Here is a 20,088-nt window from a genome sequence, read left to right as displayed (position 1 = left end):
ACATGTTAGGTGACTTTGAGTTAGAGCTATTTGTAACCAGCTGGCTACCAACAATGTAAATGTATGGAATCGGTCCTAAACTGCACTTGGGTCAGAATGATCTATGTAGCAGTCAAATCTAGTTATAGTTCTCGACAGTATTCGAACCCATACCTTCATTGTCATAGGTGAGCATTCTAACTATCTCTTCCTCTACAGAAGCGACATTTCAACATTTGGTTTTCCTACCTTTACAAGGCTATTCGACTATTCAAAAGACGATTCGATTCCCCCAAAAGTCGATTGCGACTTTTCGATTTTTTACACAGAAAGTCGATTAATCGATTAGTCGAAATTCGACTTTCAGATTGGTAGACGAGAAAAAAAAATTTTATTTTGGTTAGCATAAAAAAAGTTCCAATGGTCAAGCAAATACAAAGAATATAAACAAACGCCAAACAGAACAAATGCAAAAGAACTAAATAAAAAACGAACAAGAAAATTATGAAATAACTGAACGAGTTGAAAGATTTGTGGTTAACACCAACACACAAAGGCGTTTGTGCACACTTGAGCTGGTGCTAGTTGAAGTGAATAAGAAAATATAACAGAAAAAAAATATATACATATGTGTTGTGACGTCGCGCTTAGTTTTCTTAGCGGGAACAAAAGTGTAATTATTGAAGAAATTGTACATTGAAGATGGCATAGACCTCCCCGGTTGGCCGGTGTGCTAAGTGACAATTGAAGACTTTTTTCCGTGTTCCCAGCCATCCAATAGAGGACTTCGTAAATTAAACCAGTTCATTGAGAAAAAAAGGAGTCCCCATTGTTGGTGAACTTCCAGTTTATCGCCATTGGACGTGGTCTGTACTAAGCATCGCGGCGGTGCCATGGAAAGCATCTGCAGATTATGTTTCCAACCGGCAGCGGTAAGTTTTTCTAATGTTTTCTTTTATCTATAAGATATTTGAGCGCTCGCGGCTTCCCCTTGCTGGCGTTGTTGAAGCGAGCTCCCCCGTCTTGATGGTTCGTTCAACCGTTTGGGTTAGGTTAAAATAACAATTTGCGCGCGTCTTTTATTGCCTTTGCAAAAATGTGTGTATTTTGTTGTTTTTATTGATTTTCTTTCTTAGCGCCTTCTTATGTGTTGTTCGTCGGTTCTCCACCTTCTTCTGGTAGTTTTAAAATGCCACCAAGAAAGATTGTCTCTCGTCTTGGTGGTAGGTACATCGATGGGATTTGGGTGGTGTGGCTTTGAAACTTAGAAAACTTTTCTAAGTATAGTTTTTGTTGTATCATATTTATATACATATATATGGAGACGACGCCTCGACTCACATCCGGAGGCGCCCCATCAACCGAATAGCAACAATACAAACACCCCCAAAAAAGGGGCGGGGATGTTACAAAACTCAAAACTAACTAAAACTCTACTACAAACTAGCATCCATACAACAATAAAATATTCTGCCTCAGTTGATGGAGACGACGTCAATGCTGTTGCTGTCGCCTTCGCTGCTTAGCTGCGATGCTTAGAAAAAGGCTTAAAATTTTACACAACAACAATTGTCCAAACTCCACATACATTATTTTACTTTTGGGCGCGTATTTAGTTTTCTAAAATAAACCCACACTACCTACAATTCCAGCACACAGTGTCTCTCTGAATATTTGAAAATTTCTTGCTGCTCTTTGTGTTTTTGGGCTCTCTGACTTTTTGGTGGAGAAATGCATTTGGCAGCTAACGCTGACTGCGACGTCGTCAACATCGACGTCGTTGCCTTTAATTTACTGCCAAATACATGGGAAACATAACAAATAAAATAATTTCAGAGAGTTTTCGATTTTCGTGAGAGCAAAGCAAAGGCAGGAGTAATCATTTTTATGTACAATTGGATGTGGCTGTGTATGTGTTTGGTAATGCGTTTGTTACAACAAAGTTGTATTTTAGTTCTGCTGCTATTTGAATGCCCATATTGCTGTTGTTGTTATGCATTTTTATTATTGCTGTTGCTGCCGCTGCTCTACTGCTGTTGCTTCCTAATTCAACTAACTTGGCGAATGTCAAATAATTTATTTCTTATTGTATGGGTGGTTGGGGGTGCTCTATGAAGGGAGTATGTGCAAATTTACAAAAGGGTTGGCCACATCAAATAGTAATGCCCATCTTTGGGGTTTTTCGGGTAAATAAGCGTTTTTGTTGTCAAAGTGTTGCGTTTTTTTTTCCATAAAGCGGAAGGAAAAGTAATTTGGAGGCCTTTTTTATAAATCTCAGGAATACTGGTCTGGGAAGGTATAGACTAGAAGTGAAGGCCCAGTTATCTTGAAGCTTGTAATAATAATAATTTTCTTGTATTTGTTGAGAAGCTTTTTGATTGCCTGCATGTCTGATGAGAAAAAAGAAATTGATGAAGGTCATACTAAGCATTATCGTATATGTTGCAATCGGATTTATATGTTGCCCTAGCCTTACCTATTCTTATTTTATGGTCTGTGAAGTGTTTGGGGGCAGGTTACGAAAGCTAAACATGTCCTTAGTTCGGCCAAATAGCTGTTTATATCGTTCATCGTCTTTGGGACATTTGCTCTGTTGGTGATGCCAGAGAAATCTTAACCATATGAGATGACTTTTAGATTAGTGTGTGTAGTGGGGCCTCAGGTTAGGTGATAAAACTGCCGCAAATAAATGAAAAAACACCCCACACCATAAGGCCCCAAAATTTAAGCCTTTATTTCATATTCAAAATTAGGGGTTTTAACTTAAATTAAATTAGGCCCTAATTTTAAAATTTAAATGAAGCCCATAAATGAAATAAAGCCTCCATATCCTTGTTTTTGGTGCCATATATAAAATGTTGGGACCTTTTTTCATTTTCCGTTTGGGACTTTGTTGCGTTGGTGTCTTATTTCATACCGCCATGGCGATCTAGTTTATGTGCCCTTTAAGGTGTCTTAGGTCAATATTCCTTAATATGTTGTAAACGGAATAAAGAAGCCCTATGGTGAGGGCTATGAAAAGTGACAAGGGACATTTATTACACAATCTAATGCTTCTGTAGACAGAGGGCATCGTCTATTCTGCATAAAACAAAATTTGTAGCGTAATCGTGGATTCGAACCTTATCAGAGGCTTTGGAGTGTTGCTTCCCCTTCAAAAGTAATTTCGATCAAGTTTATGTGTATAGCGTAATCGGTAGCGTACTCGGCTTTCCAGTACAGTATCACAGCGATGTAAAAGTGATTTTCTTAATATTGCCTTTGGGAGCATTCCTTTTTTGTAGTTCCACCCATTCAGAATCGTCCCCATTTTCCGCTGTGGTCGGACTATCTTGATATACTCGGACAGTAATGCGGATATGAAGTCTCCGGCGTAGGACCTTGTAAAGTCCAGAGTAGGTACGAAATGCGAAGAGTATCTTCGAGCCGCCAAGATGGGACCATTGAAAATATTTGACTATGCTACTGAAGCAGCGCATCCAGCCTGTGCGAACGACTTGGTAGGATAGACGCTTTCTATGATGATAAAAGCGTTACAATCCCATGGCGGCCGGATTGACCCTATGGAGTTCTCCGTCGGCAAGGGCTGCCGCACCAGTGTACAACACACTGCTACAATAACAGCAACAACCAAAGCGTTAGGTGATGCTATGAGCTGTGGAGTGGACAGGGCACTGCGGCCTAGCTTTTTACGCAGCAGGGTCCCACTTATCTTGCGGTGAGAAAGCTTATCTTGGACTACGGATAGGTCACTTAACTGGTATTTGCAATGTGAAGTCTTTGGCTCATTTGAACACAGTGACTGGGTTTGTAGGGATATAGAGGAGGTTGCCGGAAGACGGCACAGTATTATGGGTGAACGCTTTTCTCTGTATAAGGATTCTCTTTCTTTTTCGGGGTTACTTTTGAGTTTTTAGAGCGCACAATAAGCCGATTACTGGCTTAGGTGTATGTCCATAGTGGCATTGGGCGGATTAATATCTGCAGCCTCTTTTCAACCTAAAGCCTAGCCCAAGGATTCTCTTCAGGCATACAAGTCCTGATGGCGTTTAATGCAGGCAACTGCCGTGTTGGCTCAATCCTGCAGGGTAAGAAACCTGTAACTCTGTATAAATACAATACGTCTACCAACGCTGCCATACATAGCCTAGGCTATGCATGAGTACCAATTAGAGTCAATCCCATGGCAGCCGGTTGTTCGTACCGGATTGACCCGATGGATTTCTTCATCGACAAGGGCTGCCGTCTCAGTGTACAACACTGCTAGAACAACAACAACCAATTCGAGTTCACGACGTGTTCTCCCCCTTGGTTAAGAGTGGACTGGGCCACCGGTTGCAACTCCAAATCAAGCTTGCGCTCTTCCCGCGATTTGGGTCCAAACCACAGCCAGGCCCCATTTGGGCCTTATCACAGTCGGGCTGGGATCGAAATCGTAGGGGCACCCGACTCCCGTGGTACCAGCTTAAGGACTCCGGTCAGACTTCGTAGTCGAAGCTACTACCAGTTAAACCCCAAAAGGTTCCGCGCCTGAAGAGAAAACAGCCAAAGCCATTTCCCCGACCCCCAAAACCCCCATCACCCCCAAGATCAAATATGGTCGCCAAAAAAGCGAACTAAAACCCAATACAAATCCAAAACGGACAAAATACCCAGCGCGGTATGGACAACTCCCCTTACGGATATAACGGGCAAAAACAGATGGTAAAGAGCAGACACTTCCCACTACGGACAGTGGGACGGACAAACATCAAGAGCCAAACCATCACCGCTTACCTAACATCTTTCTTCTATCAAAGTCCGCCCTCGCCAAGATGGTCAACCACGCAAACATCCCAGAGTCCAACAAGGCCCTGCTCAAATCCCACACCCCCTCTCCATAGGATATACCCATAGCGCCTAAGTCCGTGAGGTCCGAATAGTTCGGGCACTCAGTCAGTAAGTGCATTACATTCTTCAGGCATACAGTCCATGCGTCATTCTGGACTGATTGATCGGGACAATATGAAAGTTTAGCATCTTTAGAGCCGTCCACATCCCGTATTGCGTATTTGTTTAGTGTTCATCATGGGATGGGGGCATACTAATCACGGTAGCGGTCGAACGCGTAAAGCTAGCCGCTTGAAACTTTACATAGATACCTAATATTGATGTAGGTCGTTGGGAATTGCTAATCGGTCATATCGGTTCAGATTTATAGTCCGATCTCCCGATTTGACTATTTCAGCCCGCGAAAGCCGCAATTTTAGCGGTCCCTCAGCCCCAAAAACACAAACCAACAGCACACTTTTACCGCTTTTGGTAATATAGGTATGCAATGAAAGTTATTTAAAAGTAGAGTACAAATCTGACATAAAAATTTATTCCTGGGGTTTGACGGGCCAAATCGCCACAGTAGGACATATTTATCGATTGGGACAATATGGATATCAAATGATAGGTATTTAAAAGTAGAGTTAAAAGCTGTTATAAAAATTTATTCCTTGGTGTCTGAGGCGCGCCCCATCCCCCAAAAGCCCTCAATAGAACATATTTACCGATTGGGACATATGTAGATCAAATAATAGGTTCTTAAATGTAGAGTAAAAAGGTGACATAGAAATTGTTTCCTTAGTTTTTTCCTTCCAACCGGCCATATTTGCATACTATGGCTACAAATAATTGGTATTTGATAGTAGAAAACGAATTTGATATCCGATTTTGAGGTCATGTGTTCGGGGGTCGTCCCACCCCATAAACTCCCCTTAAAATAAAAGAAATTTTAGACGCTCCACCCCTCAAACTGGACATATTTGTTGATAATGGCATAAAGGGGCTCGAATCTTATATCTGTTTTATGGCCAAGTGTTTCAGGGACGCCTCACCTCATAAACACCCTTTAAACTAACATGAAAATATGAGGCTTAAATGAAAACAATTTGAGACTAAAGCACGAAACTGCTATATGGGGTCCACCTCACTCCCAAAAATACCCCAATACCGGACATATTTACCGACCATAGTAGCAATATAAGGCTCAAATGAAAGGTATTCGGGAGTAGAGCACGAATATGTCATCAACATTGAAGCGAAATATCTAAAAGGCGATACCAGCACCCCCAAACAGAACTTATTTCCAGACCGTGCCAGTATAGGGCTCAAATAAAATAAGTGAATGAAAGAAGGCGCAGCGGAGCGGACCCTGTCCAGCTAGTATATTATTGGGTTGCCCAAAAAGTAATTGCGGATTTTTTAAAAGAAAGTAAATGCATTTTTAATAAAACTTAGAATGAACTTTAATTAAATTTTACTTTTTTTACACTTTTTTCTAAAGCAAGCTAAAAGTAACAGCTGATAACTGAAAGAAGAAAGAATGCAATTACAGAGTCACAAGCTGTGAAAAATTTTGTCAACGCCGACTATATGAAAAATCCGCAATTACTTTTTGGGCAACCCAATATAATTATGATTTATTGTAATTTTAGAACGCTATGTCTAAGGATCTGTTCATCAGTCAATTCAGCAAAGCCAACATAACGTCTTACGCCACGTTTGTCTTCGTTTTTTTTTTTGTTTTGTCTGTTTTTTCTCATAGTTCTTTTTGTAGTCTATGCGTTCAAGATCAGTTATTTTTGGCTGGCGTAATTATCCACAGGGATAATTACCAAGCCAATGACTTTCATTTTTGCTTGCAAGAAAATCTTTAATAATAAAGTTTGAAGAATTAAGCCTTCCCTTCTAATAAAATGACTAAATATAAAGAAAAAGTTCTTTCAACCATTTCCCTTAACCCATCATATGCCCACGAAACATGCTTCTCACTTAAACTGAGCTAGATTTGGTTATTATATCCTCCACCATAGGATGGGGGTATACTAATTTCGTCATTCTGTTTGTATTTTCTCGAAACATTCATCTCAGACGCCATAAAGTATATATAGATCGTCATGACATTTTATGTCGATCTAGCCATGTCCCTTCGGCCGTCTGTCTGTCTGTCTGCCCGTCCGTTCGTCTGTCCGTCCGTCCGTCCATCTGTCGGTCGAATGCCCGCTAACTTTCGAAGAAGTAAAGCTAGCCGTTTGAAATTTTGCACAAATACTTCGTATAGATGTAGGTCGGTTGGGATTTTAAATGGACCATATCGGTCCATATTTTGATATAGCTGCCATATAAACCGATCTTAGATCTTGACTTCTTGAGTCACTACAGGGCGCAATTTTTATCCGATTTGGGTGAAATTTTGGACGACGTGTCTCGTTATGACTTTCAACAACTGTGCTAAGTATAGCTGAAATCGGTCCATAACCTGATATAGCTGTCATATAAACTGGTCTGGGGTCTTGACTTCTTGAGTCACTACACCGCGCAATTTTTATCCGATTTGGCTGAAATTTTGCACGACGTGTCTCGTCATGACTTTCAACAACTGTGCCAAGGATGGTTCAAATCGGTTCATAACCTGATATAGCTGCCATATAAACCGATCTTGAATCTTGACTTTTGAGTTACTAGAGGACGCAATTCTTATCCGATTTAGCTGACATTGTGCATGAGGTTTTTTGTTATGATTTCCAACAACTGTGCAAAGTATGAGTGAAATCGGTGCATAACCTGATATAGCTGTGTCATATAAATCGATCTAGGGTCTTGACTACTTGAGCCTTTAGAGGGCGCAAATCGTATTTGATTTCGCTGAAATTTAGCATGACGTGTTTCGTTGTGAATTTCAACAACTGTGCAAAGTATGGTTCAAATCGGTCCATAACCTGATATAGCTGCCTTATAAACCGATCTGGGATCTTGACTTCTTGAGCCTCTATAGGGCGCAATTATTATCTGATTTGAGTGAACTGGTTCGTACAACGGCTTCTCCCCTGACATTGAACATGCGTGTCAAATATGGTCTGAATCGGTCCACAGCCTAATACAGCTCCCCTATAAAACGATCTTCCTATTTTACTTTATGAAACCCTAAAGGGCGTAATTCTTATTCGATTTGGCTGAAATTTTACACAATGACTTCTAATATGGTCTCCAACATTCATTTCATTAGCAAAGCAATTCTTTTCTATTATTCTTTTCTTTCCTTTGTTTGCCTAAAGAGAGACACCGGGAAAAGAATTCGACAAATGCGTTCCATGTTGGAGGGTATATAAGATTCGGCCCGGCCGAACCTAGCACCCTTTTGCTTGTTTTTCTATTCATTGGTCGTTAGTAAGAACCTTTTTACATTAAAGTTCTATACCTATTGCTTGTCAAGGTTTTTTGCCTTTTAGCCACTGTAAGGGTTATCCCTTTCGACTGCATTTTCAAAATATGTGGGTACATGTAGTTTTTAGAGAAAACATTTTTATTCTCTAGCATTTGGCGATTTCTGAGTACTTTTTATGGGTCACACACACAGTGTAAAACTTGACCATTTGCAATGGACAAATCTCTTGCTCTCTGACTTTGGCTCTCTCGCGCTAAAAAACACATGCATTGCAAAAGAAACCCCATTGAGAAGCAGCATTTGACAGACCGGTAGGTAGGCAGCTGGCAGAGTCCTTTCCATGTTTTTGCAGTGAGTGTTTTGGTATTTTGTGCTCTTTGTGTTTAGCATGAAACGCTCTTTTTTAGGTCTGTTTTTTAGGGGTTAGTTTATGCTGTGTTGCATATGACCCCCCTTGAAACCAAAAACATAATGAAATTCACTGAACAAGATGATGACAAAGAGAGTTGCTTGAATGCTGATAATGATGATGTTACAGCCTTACCTTCTATTAAAAGAAAGTTGAGTGTCGCATGTGCTTATTGTTTGTATTTTTATGTGATTTCTCACACATACCATGACATCACAGAACACAGCACATGTATAGACAACCAAAGAGCACCAGCAGCTGCTACTACTGCTATTGCTACTCACTCATATAGAGCTGCTGTTTTTTAGCATGGGTGAGAGCCTCTTTGTGCCTCTGTGAATTTCATTGCAATGCAATAGCGAACAAGTGTTTTGTCTTTGCAAATAAATCAACTTAATTTTTGGGTAAAAAATCTGGCAAAACAATGTGTGTGAGTAAAAGTTCATAATCAAAACAAAAACCGAAAGAAAAAACGACAACAACAAGGACGATGAGGACAACACTAAAAAACGGAAGCTGGAGGCTGACAAAAGGTTCTATGTACGTATGGGAGTCCCCAGAGCACTGAGCAAAAAACAACTGGAAAGAAAAAAAAAAACAAAAACGAAAACACATGCATGCATATGCGTTGGTGTGTTTATCAAAAGCCCGGCTGCTGCTGCATGCATGCATGTGTTTCAAAGGTAGTTACTCTGAGTAGGTATTCAATAGTTGTAGTTGTAGCGTAGTAAAGCAGCGTAGTAAAATAAAGCAAGCAAGCAACTAAGCAATAGAACAGGATTAAAAGGAATTTTGCTAAAAAATGAATTCAAATAACAACAACCACAAACACAACAACTCTACCGGCAGCTGCAACAACAACAACCAGAGAAAACATTCCCAACCAGAGAGTAGCAGAATGTGTAAGGCAAAGTAAGGAAAACTTAGTTTGGACGTTATCGAAAAGTAAGTCAAACAAATGCTGGATAGCAAAAACGCATGAATGAATGAATGAAGAATGAATGGATGGATATGGATGATGATGACTATCACTATGGTTCGGCTTCCAGTTCTCTGGCTCTGTTTCTGGCCATGACTATGACTATGGCTATGAATTGTAAGGATACAGAGATGAAATGCTTGTTGGTTTGCCTTTGGCTGGCTGGCTGGCTGCGTGCCTGTTTGACTCGATGGATGGTTGGTAAGATTTTTTGGTCCGGTCAGATGGTATAAAAAACGAAAGTGTATTTATGGAAATTTTGCACGAAAGAAACATTAAAAACAGAACAAAAAGCCCAAGCACAAGCAGCAGCAGCAGGAGAAGACGAAGCACAAGAAGTCATAGCCAAGAACGTGATTAATTAAGAGAAATGGAGAAGGAATTGAAAACATTAAAATGGGGGATATTTGTCAAAAGTTTTTGGTTTGGGTAGGGGATTTGCCAAACGCACACACACACACAGACACACACCCACGCACACACTCTAACTCTTCAAAAAAAGAAAAGCCCAAGTAGAAGTTGAAAAAAATGACAAATTGAAAAGAAAATGGGCACATAATGATTTCGCAGTTACAATTTGAAATATGAAAACGACAAAAAAATGGAAACAAAATGTTTGTAATTAAGAAAGAACAGTATAAAAAAATGAAATACAATTACAAACGAATTTTCTTAGAGAATGGATGATGGGGGGAAGTGGCGCTGTAGGGTATTGGCAGTGGTGGTTGCTGGAGATTGGATTGGCTATGGTTGGTTGTAGACACAAAAATCGTCTACGAAAAAAATTAATGATTAAAGAAAAATATCTTGGAGAAAAAAAATCCTAGGAAATAATGTTGCAGCAGAGATAATAAATTGTAGGCAGATATAGCAGCAAGTATTGTGTAATAAATTCAATTATAAAAAATCCTTCTAGGGTGTTTGTACTTTAAAATGAAATTATAGTTTAATTAGTCGAAACTAGACAAAAAATAAACTACTTGTGTTGTTATTCATCCGAGGAACTTAAACTAAATTAAACGCTTTGGGGAAATTATGAACTCGAAAAATTTATAGAGTCTCCAGAAAACAAATCCGAGACCAGTTTGAAGTTTAACCAGGTAACCGTGCAGTTTGAGGAAATGATTGGGGGTGATAATCACATGTCTCTTGAGAAGTTTTCCCTTTGTGAGAACCAATTTATCTCACAAAAGTGGTAATTTTAGGTCAGTTATAGGTTTGGCTTGGATGTCGAAGACAATAGTAGATCCCATTGTGAAAAAATTCAAACAACTCGGATAAGACTTGCGCCCTAGAGAGACTTAAGAAGAAAAATTGGGAGATGGGTTTGCATGGGAGCTATATCAGGTTATGGACTGACTCAGACCATATTCGGCTCGGATATTAGGGGGCATAGAAGAAGTCAAACTGACTCCCTTTATAGGCAAACAAAGAATAATGGATAAGAATTGCTTTTCTATGGGAGATATGTCAGGTTATAAACCGATTTGGGCCATACTTGGCTTCGATGTTAAAGACAATAGTAGATCCCATTGTGCAAAATTTCAGTTAAATCGCGTAAGAATTATGCCCTCTAGTGGCTCAAGAAGTAAAATCGGGATATGGGTTTATATGGGAACTATATCAGGTTTAAGACCGATTCTAACTATACTTTGAACATTCATTAAATGTCATAATAGACGTCATAGTACAAAATTTGAGCCAGATCGAATAAGAATTGCGCCCTCTAGAGGCTAAAAAAGTCAAATCGGGAGGTCGGTTTATATGGGAGCTATATCAGGTTTTTGGCCAAATCAGACCATATTCCGCAAGTATAATAGAGAGCATAGAAGAACTCACTGTGCAAAATTTCAACTAAATCGGACAAGAATTATGCCCCCTAGAGGCTCAAGAAGTCAAATCGGGAGGACGGTTTATATGGGAGCTATATCAGGTTTTGAGCCGATTTGAACCTTACCTGACATATAAATTCAAGGTCATTGGAAAAGTCTTTGTGAAAAATTTCAGCTAAATCGGACAAGAATTAAGCACTTTAAAGGCTCAAAAAATCAAATCGGGAGGACGGTTTATATGGGAGCTGTACCAGGTTTTGGGCCGATTTGAACCTTACTTGACACATAAATTCAAGATTATTGGAAAAATCTTTGTGAAAAATTTCAGTAAAATCGGAAAAAAAATTGCAGCTTCTAGCAACCGAACAATGGAGATCGAGAGACCGGTTTACATGGGAGCTATATCAGGTTATAGACAAATTTGGACCGTACTGGCGCAGTTGTTGGAAGTCATAACAGAACACTATGTGCAAAATTTCAGCCAAATCGGGCAAAAATTGCGGCTTCCAGGGTCTCAAGAAGTCAAATCGTGAGATCGGTATATATGGGAGCTATATCAGGTTGTAGACTGATTTGGACCGTACTAAGGACAGTTGTTGAATGTCATAACGGAACGCTACATGCAAAATTTCTGCCAAATCGGACAAAAATTGCGGCATCCAGGGGCTCAAGAAGTCAAATCGGGAGATCGGTATATATGGTAGCTATATCTATATCTAAATCTAAACCGATATGGCCCATTTGCAATCTCCAATGACCTACATCGATATTATCTGTGCAAAATTTCAAGCGGCTAGCTTTACGCGTTCGACCTCTACCGTGATTTCGTCAGACCGACGGACATGGATCGATTCAGAACGACGAGACGATCAAGAACAAATTGGAACTGCAATATATAGACTTCTATACGGATGGTTCCAAACTAGACGACCAGATGGGCTTTGGGGTGTACTCTGAAAAACTAGAACTGGTCGTATCGAGAAGGTTACCCGACCACTGCAGTGGGTATCAAGCGGAGATCCTTGCAATTAATGAAGTGGTGGAATGGCTATGATATAAAGTCATAACGGCAACTGAAGTAAACATCTTCTCAGACAGCCAGGCAGCCATTGAATCCATGGAAAAAGTATTTCTGAATTCAAAAACCGCCTTCAACTGTCGCAGATCTCTCAACGAGATGGCTGAACAGTTCAACATACACCTGTTCTGGGTGCGGGGCCACAGAGATATCCCAGCCCAGAACTGCCTTACACATTCTAGGGGAACTGGAATCTGTGGTATGCCTCTAGCGACATGTAAGCTAAGTCTTAAGGATCAGGCCCGAACGCCAACGAATGATAGATGGTCAGTCACAAAGGCCTAATCTAGACTTGAAGAGGTCTGCCGCTTTGTTGTCACTGGCTAGAACATACGTCTCAGTCATGACAGGTCACTGCCTGATCGGAAAGCATGCTGACAGAATGAAGCTTGCTAGTAACGACTTTTGCAGAAGCTGTGAGAACGTCGAGGTAGAAGTGACTGTAGAACATCTGCTGTGTGTGTGTCCCGCACTGGTAGTCAGAAGAAGTTCCACTTTAGCTTCTCATTTCTTTAAGAACTTGCCTGATTAAGCGCATGTCTAAACATTCGCAAGTTGTTGGGCTTTTTAAAGCGATCTGGGTGGTTCAACGGTAGGAACTTCTTCCTTCTCCTGTTGCTTTGGTATCACAATGGACGAAAACGTCTAAGTGAGTCTGATGGCAGACTGCCACTTTAACCTAACCTAACTTACAAGAATGTATGACAGACAGATGTACAAACAAAGGGACAGACAAACAAACCATCCTCTTCACGGACATGGCACCTCTCCACACTGCCTAAATTGTCCTACCATGGAGGTAGACACAGAACATGTCGTATTAACATGTCCCAGATTCGCAATAAGTCGTAACATGTTGGAGCCTTTCATAAACAAACAGCTAATGGCAGACAATATAGTAACCGTCGTGCAAGAATCGTTCACAAAAGGCTGAATGAAGAAGAGGTCACACAGAGCTACCAAAATGCAGATAGTTTCTGGGGAAGTGGCGGAGATAGCGAAGTAATACCATCTGGCAGCTTGGCAGGATTGGGTATAGGAGATGGTGGTATAGTTTAGCTTGTATAAATCATATGAGCTGAGTACATCTTTCGAATATTCCAATCTTCCAGCGATGTAAAAAAAAAGAGAGATACAAACAGATGAACATGCAGACGGACGGACAGGTACCCCAAGTCTGAACCAAATCGACAGATAGATTGGCAGACAGACGGACAGTTAGACAGGCAGATTCACATACAGATGGGTAGACGTACAGACAGATCGCCTGAAGGATAGACGAACAGTCCGACATACAGACAGATAGACAGACGAACATATAGACGGACGGACAGACAAAATTTCAACAACAAATTTTCAGACAAATTTTCAATGGACAGACAGATAGACGAACAGACTGATTGATGGACAGATTGGTAGACGAACAGACTGATAGATGGACAGATTGATAGATGGACAGATTGATAGAGGGGCAGATTGATAGAAGGATAGATGGACAGATTGGTAGACGGACCGATTGATAGACGGACAGATTGATAGGCGGACAGATTGATAGACGGACAAACTGATAGACGGAAAGATTGATAGACGGCCGGATAGATAGACGGTCAGATTGATAGACGGATAGATTGATAGACGGGCAGATTGATAGACGGACAGATTGATAGATGGACAGATTAATAGACGGACAGATTAATAGACAGACAGATTAATAGACGGACAGATTGATAGACAGACAGCTTGGTAGATGGATAAATTGACAGACTGATAGACCGAAAAATTGATAGAAGGATAGATTGATAGACGGACAGATTGATGGAGGGGGAGATAGATAGAAGGGGAGATTGATAAACGAACAGATTGATAGACGAACAGATTGATAGACGAACAGATTGATAGACGGACAAATTGATAGACGGACAGATTGATGGACGGACAGACTGATAGACGGCCAGATTGATAGACGGACAGACGTCCGTCTGAAATGGCAGGCAAACCAAATTTCAACCAAATCGGACAAACATTCAGGCTTCTAGGGGCTCAAGAGCAGGGCTGCGGAGCCTAGAACTTGACTCCGAGTTATAACCCTAAACCAGGTCGGATTCTAAGTCGGAGTATTAAGCCGGAGTCGGAGGGCGGTACGGAGTCGGGGCAAGCGTGCTCAACTCCAACTCCGACTTCGACCTAAATAACTCAACTCCAGTCGATTCCGCAGCCCTGCTCAAGAGTCAAATTGGGGGAGCGGTTGATATGGGCCTGTATCTTTTAATGGACCTATTTGCATTTGAATTGTGCGTTGTAGGATATAAAAGTACTTCAGCTATCAAGTGTCCCCGGATTTGGCTTCTTTAACCCCTTAGAAGCCTCAATTTTCATCCGATTTGGTTGAAATTTGGCACAAGGACTTCCATTCCCAATGTATGTGCCGAGTATAATCCGAATCGGTCTATAAACTGATATAGCCCCCATACAAATGGATCCCTGGATTTGACATCTTAAGCCCCAATAACTGGTATACCTCCTATATAAACCGATACCCGGATTAGACTTCTTGAGCCATCTAATTTGCCTGAAACTTGTCACAAAAATTTCTGATATGATTCCAATATCCATTCCAATATGATCCGCATCGGTCCACATACTGATATAGGGCATGTAATTATCGATTTCCCGATATGACTACTTGAGGACATGGTGGTGGGTAGCCAATATTCGGCACGGGCTTACGCAGCACGTTTTTACTTGTTATACCCCCCACCCATAGGATGGGGACAACAAAAATTTCGTCACTTCAGACCCCACAAAGTATTTATATATTCTTGATCGTCTTGACATTCTAAATCGATTTAGCTATGTATGTTTGCTCGTTCTTCTGTCCGTCCGCCTGTCGAAAGCTAGATAACTTTCGAAATAGTAAAGCTGGGAACGTGAAATTTTGCACGATTACTTTCTATTAGTGTAGGTCGTTTGGGATTGTAAACTGTGCACTATCGGTCCATGTTTTGATATAGCTGCCATAAAACCGATCTCGAATCTTGACTTCTTGAGCCTCTAGAGGGCGCAGTTTATACCCGATTTGGCTAACATTTCGCAAGAGGTGTTTAATTTTGACTTCCAACAGACCTGTCGGTCTACAACCTGAATAGCTGCCATATGGCCGATCTTCAGATTTAACTTCTTATATCTCTGAAAGGAGCGATTACCACCCGATTTGCCTGAAATTTTGCCAGAGATATTAAATTCTGACTTCTTACTGTCTTGGCAAGCATGATTCTAATCGATTAATAGCTTGTTGTATCTCACGTATAAACCGATAGCCCGATTTGAATACTTAAGCATCTAGAGGGCGCAATTATTATCCGATTTGGCTAAAATTTTTCAACCTGGTATTGTTTAAGACTTCTAGTAATCATGAAGAATACCTTCCATAACTTAATGTATCTCCTATTGATTTGAAAAAGTCATTCAAAGAACACATGTACTAGATCGATTTTCGGTGCTAAGTGTTACTGAATAGTTATCGATATCATACAAAAATCACAAATACATTCTTGTGATTTTTACATAAACAGGGGTAGGCTCATTTAAGAGCCATTGTTGTGATTTTGATTTTAAATGGGGGTAGGGGTTATAGCTTGCATACTATCGATAATCGCAACATTCGATATTTTCGATAGTTTTAATAATAAATATCGATACTATCGTTAATTTCCCATCACCTATATTTTAAATGAAAATGAGAAGTAAAAATCAGGAGATCGTTTTATATAGAAGCATAATCAATGCACAGACCAAATAAAATAAAGATTTATAAAGTCAGTTGGAAGTCATAAGAGAAATCATTGTACAAAATGTTAGCCTAATCGGATGAAAATTGCGCCCTCTACAGGCGCAATGTATCTTAAAGGATGCAGTCAGTGTCGGATTGCTTACTTTTGTTTAATTTTGTAAAATATTGAACTTTTGCGATAGTATTCATTGGAAAAATATCAATCAGTATTTTTCGATATTTTGCCAGCTCTAGTAGGGATCATTCTTGTAAAGAACCGCTCAAATATTATTTTTCTAAAGAATTTTTTGTTAAATCGATTATAAAGTTATCGATGGTCAGTTTATCGACAAACATGGTTTGGGTAGGCTCATTTTAAAAGCCACTCTCATGATTTTGATTTTTAAAGGGGCTAGATCCAATTCTTCTAAAAAACTGTTTAAATTTTATTTTTCTTAAGAATTTTTCGTTAAATCGATTATAAAGTTATCGATGTTCAGTTTATCGACAGTAATGGTTTTGCAATTATCTTTTATATTGTCAACTAACCCTGTTTATAAGATTCTATTTTCAAATAATTGAACCAAAAGCCCTTATTATATGTCATAAGATATATTTTAAAAACATTGTTTATAATGTTATCGGTTAATCGATATGTTATCGATCATACTATTTTTTTTTAACTTTTTCCAATTTTTTGTTTTTTCTAAGATGCATTGTTTTTTTTAATTTTCTCTTAATTGTTAACTTATTCCGCGAAATATTTAGAAATGTCATGTTGGTTTTTAATTAAACACAAATTTTCCCCCTCTAGTTTTGTTGTTTTTCGGAAAAAACCCCCCTCCGAACACTAAATTAAAAGTTTGTTTGCAAATTTTTGAAAAGTTTTTCCTAAAATTTTCTTTTGTGATTAATTGAAAAATACGTGCAGTTTTCTTTTTTTTTTTGCGCTATGCTCTCTCTTCGTCGTCGTCTTTTGTCCGTCTTTTCATAATATAACGCGAAAGAAAAGTGTTCGCTGTTTGGCATTGGTATTAGTGTGTAGAGAGTATTCAATGGCTATGAATGTGTGTGTGTGTAAGTGTGTTTGTGCGCGCTTTCTTTTTTCCAGAATTCAAATATTTGTATTCAAATATATTTTAAAGTTGTATTAGTAATGTTTGATGCAGCTTGGTGGAAATTGGCGGGGGTGGGGTGAAATCGAGTGGTTTGAGTGTGAGGGGGGTGTAGTGGTGTGGTGTGAGGAGGGGGAATGTATTTTCGCAACGTGGCAGCGAGGAAGTTAAGCCATCAACATCATCAAGGTGGTAGGTAGGTGGCCGTTGTTGGAGTATGGTTATTGTGTGACCATGGCGAGGGCGCGCAAAAGGAGAAGAACGACACCGTTGGTGTCGTTGTTGTTTTTGTCGTCCTCGTAGTCGTCATCATCATCATCATCATCATCGTCATTTTGTTCGTGGGGGGAGAACGCATTGGCAACGAAGAAGACGATGATGATGGGGCAAAGTAAGGAAGGAAACACACAAGGAGGTTTATGGCTGGGCAAAGGGTTATTGTTGGCGGCGGGGCAGGACATGCTGCACACACACACACACATACAACAGAAGAAGGAGTTTGTTTGGGGGGTGGGGGGGAAGGCAAGGCAGAATATGTTGCTGCTGCTTTGCCTGCTGCCTTTGTGTGTTGGTCGGTCGTTTGGTCGCTCATCGTTCATCGTGTATATGAGCAGCTGCTTGTGCTTGGATGGCTGGCTGGTTGTGTCGTTATCGTCGTCGTTGTTGTTGTTGTTGCTGCTGTTGTGACTGTAGCATAGCATAGCTGTATAGTTTCTAATGAGTGTATTGGGAGAATTAGATAGATTTAAAAATTTGTGTCTGCTCATGACAAAATTTCAAAAAAGATTCATATTTTTGAGTTATAGAGGTTTTCGGTCGGTCGCCTGGTCGGTCGTTCGGTCGTCGCCAGCAGCATCAGCCATAGCTGCGGCAGCACTAGCAGCATCAGCTAGCGCGGCGACTAGGAGGACGATTTGTGCGATTTGTGTGTTGTTTGTTGTATTCCTTGTGCTGTATTCCGCGTGTGTGGTGCGTTGTGCTCGGCGAGAATTTTCTTCCTCGGCGACTATTGTATTGTGTGCGAATGCGAATAACTTGTAACTTGTAAAAGTTTTGTTTTAAAATTAATCAACACCGAAATAACGCCGCGATCAAACGCCAAAGTAAAACCCGTTTTCTACGTACGTCCACCGTTGGCTAGCTTAGCTGTTTGCTGGACTTAATCTTACTGTCTGTCCATCTGTTTAAATCTTCTGAATCTTCGCTACGCTTTGGGAAAAACAAAAACCCAATTCAAGGACTATACTGAATCGTTAGAGGCCAAGTCAAAATACCAGGATGAAGGATGTTTGCTAGACCAGACAATTTGGAGATGACAATGCCCTTAGAAGAATAGGACCTTGTGGATGACTTGTGGATACCAAAGTTGCTTGTGCTTAATATGTGGTGTGTGCTGTTGTTGTGTTGCTTGCTGTTTTTTGCCTGCTGCTCCAGCGTAGTGGCATGTTTGCAATGAGGTGCATGTAACAACTGTTTTGAGGGAGACCCTGCAAAATAACAACAACTACAACGAGACGAACGACGTCGACAACAACAACAACAACAACGCTCTTAAAAAGTGAACTTAAAAAATTCTCTGCTCGTTTTTTGCATCAAAATATCAAAAAAAAAAGTAAAAAATATAAAACCCAAACGTTTTTCCCCCTTCTTCAGTTAGTAAAAACAACAACAAAACCTATATTTACTTAAAAATTTTGACGAATATTATTCCAAAACAAAGAACCACCAAGAAGAGTAAAAAACACCGAAAACATAGTAAAAAAGACCGGGAAAACTAGTGAGTGAAAACAAAAGCAAAAAACGAATAGACAAGTGCTGAGAGAATCAAGTGAGTGTTGCTAAAAAACGTAGGAGAACACAAAAGAGCGTGTTGTGTGCTGTTGTCAAAAAGAGGAGTAAAAAACACAGGAGTACCGTACCATATGCTCAAGAACTAGGTAACGTAACAAACCAATACGCTTTTCTGATCTCTTTTTAACGAAAATGTTTTCACTAATTCTAAGGATTATTAGAAAGATAACCGAGAATTTATATAAAATAATAAAAAAAAATATATAGGAACCTATAAAAAATAAAAAAACAAAAATAAAAATGTTGAAAAAATATAAAAAAATTAAACGTAAAAAATTTAGTAAAAAAAGTATGAAATTGAATATAAAAAGTATAAAATTTAGCATAAAAAGTATAAAATTTAGTTAAAAAATATAAAATTTAGTATAAAAAATATAAAAACATTAAAGAAAATATAATAATTAAAATAAAATAAAAAATATAAAGCAAAACAAAAAAAATTATTAATTATAAAAAATATAAAATAATAAAACTATTATATAAAATTATACCAATAATATATAAAGTTAAAAAAAAATATGAAAAACATAAAAAGTTTAAAACATAACAAATATAAAGATTTAAAATATTAATAAAAAAAAAATATTGTAAATAAAAAATTAAACAAATAGAATTTAAAAAAGGATAAAAGATGAAAATAATATAACAAATAAAATATAAAAATATTTTAAAATATAAACAGTTAAAAAATAAATTGAAAAATATAAAAAAAAAAATTATAAAAATATTTAAGTAGCGCAAAAACAGGCTATTAAAAAATATAAAAAACATTAATAAATCTAAAAAAGATCAAAAATATTAGAAAATATTAAAAAATAAAAAATAAAAAAAAATATATGATAAATAAAAAAAATATATATAAATGTAAAAAATCATAAAAAA

At 39.0% G+C, this 20,088-nt stretch overlaps 1 protein-coding gene across 4 annotated transcripts in view; it reads left to right on the top strand.

Annotated features, from left to right (window-relative positions):
• The first annotated feature begins 346 nt into the window (after positions 1 to 346).
• LOC106082109 (zinc finger protein 154) overlaps positions 347 to 20,088 on the top strand; it is a 115,040-nt gene continuing 95,298 nt past the window's right edge. For all 4 annotated transcript variants that reach the window (XM_013244443.2, XM_013244442.2, XM_013244444.2 and 1 more), the window contains exon 1: positions 347 to 911. In XM_013244443.2, coding sequence (XP_013099897.1) covers positions 873 to 911 — 39 coding nt within the window. In that variant the 5' untranslated portion in view covers positions 347 to 872. The remainder of the gene's footprint in view (positions 912 to 20,088) is intronic.

The sequence above is a fragment of the Stomoxys calcitrans genome, chromosome 4 (assembly GCF_963082655.1).
Source record: "Stomoxys calcitrans chromosome 4, idStoCalc2.1, whole genome shotgun sequence".
Lineage (NCBI taxonomy): Eukaryota > Metazoa > Arthropoda > Insecta > Diptera > Muscidae > Stomoxys > Stomoxys calcitrans.
This window is presented reverse-complemented; position numbering and strand designations above follow the sequence as displayed.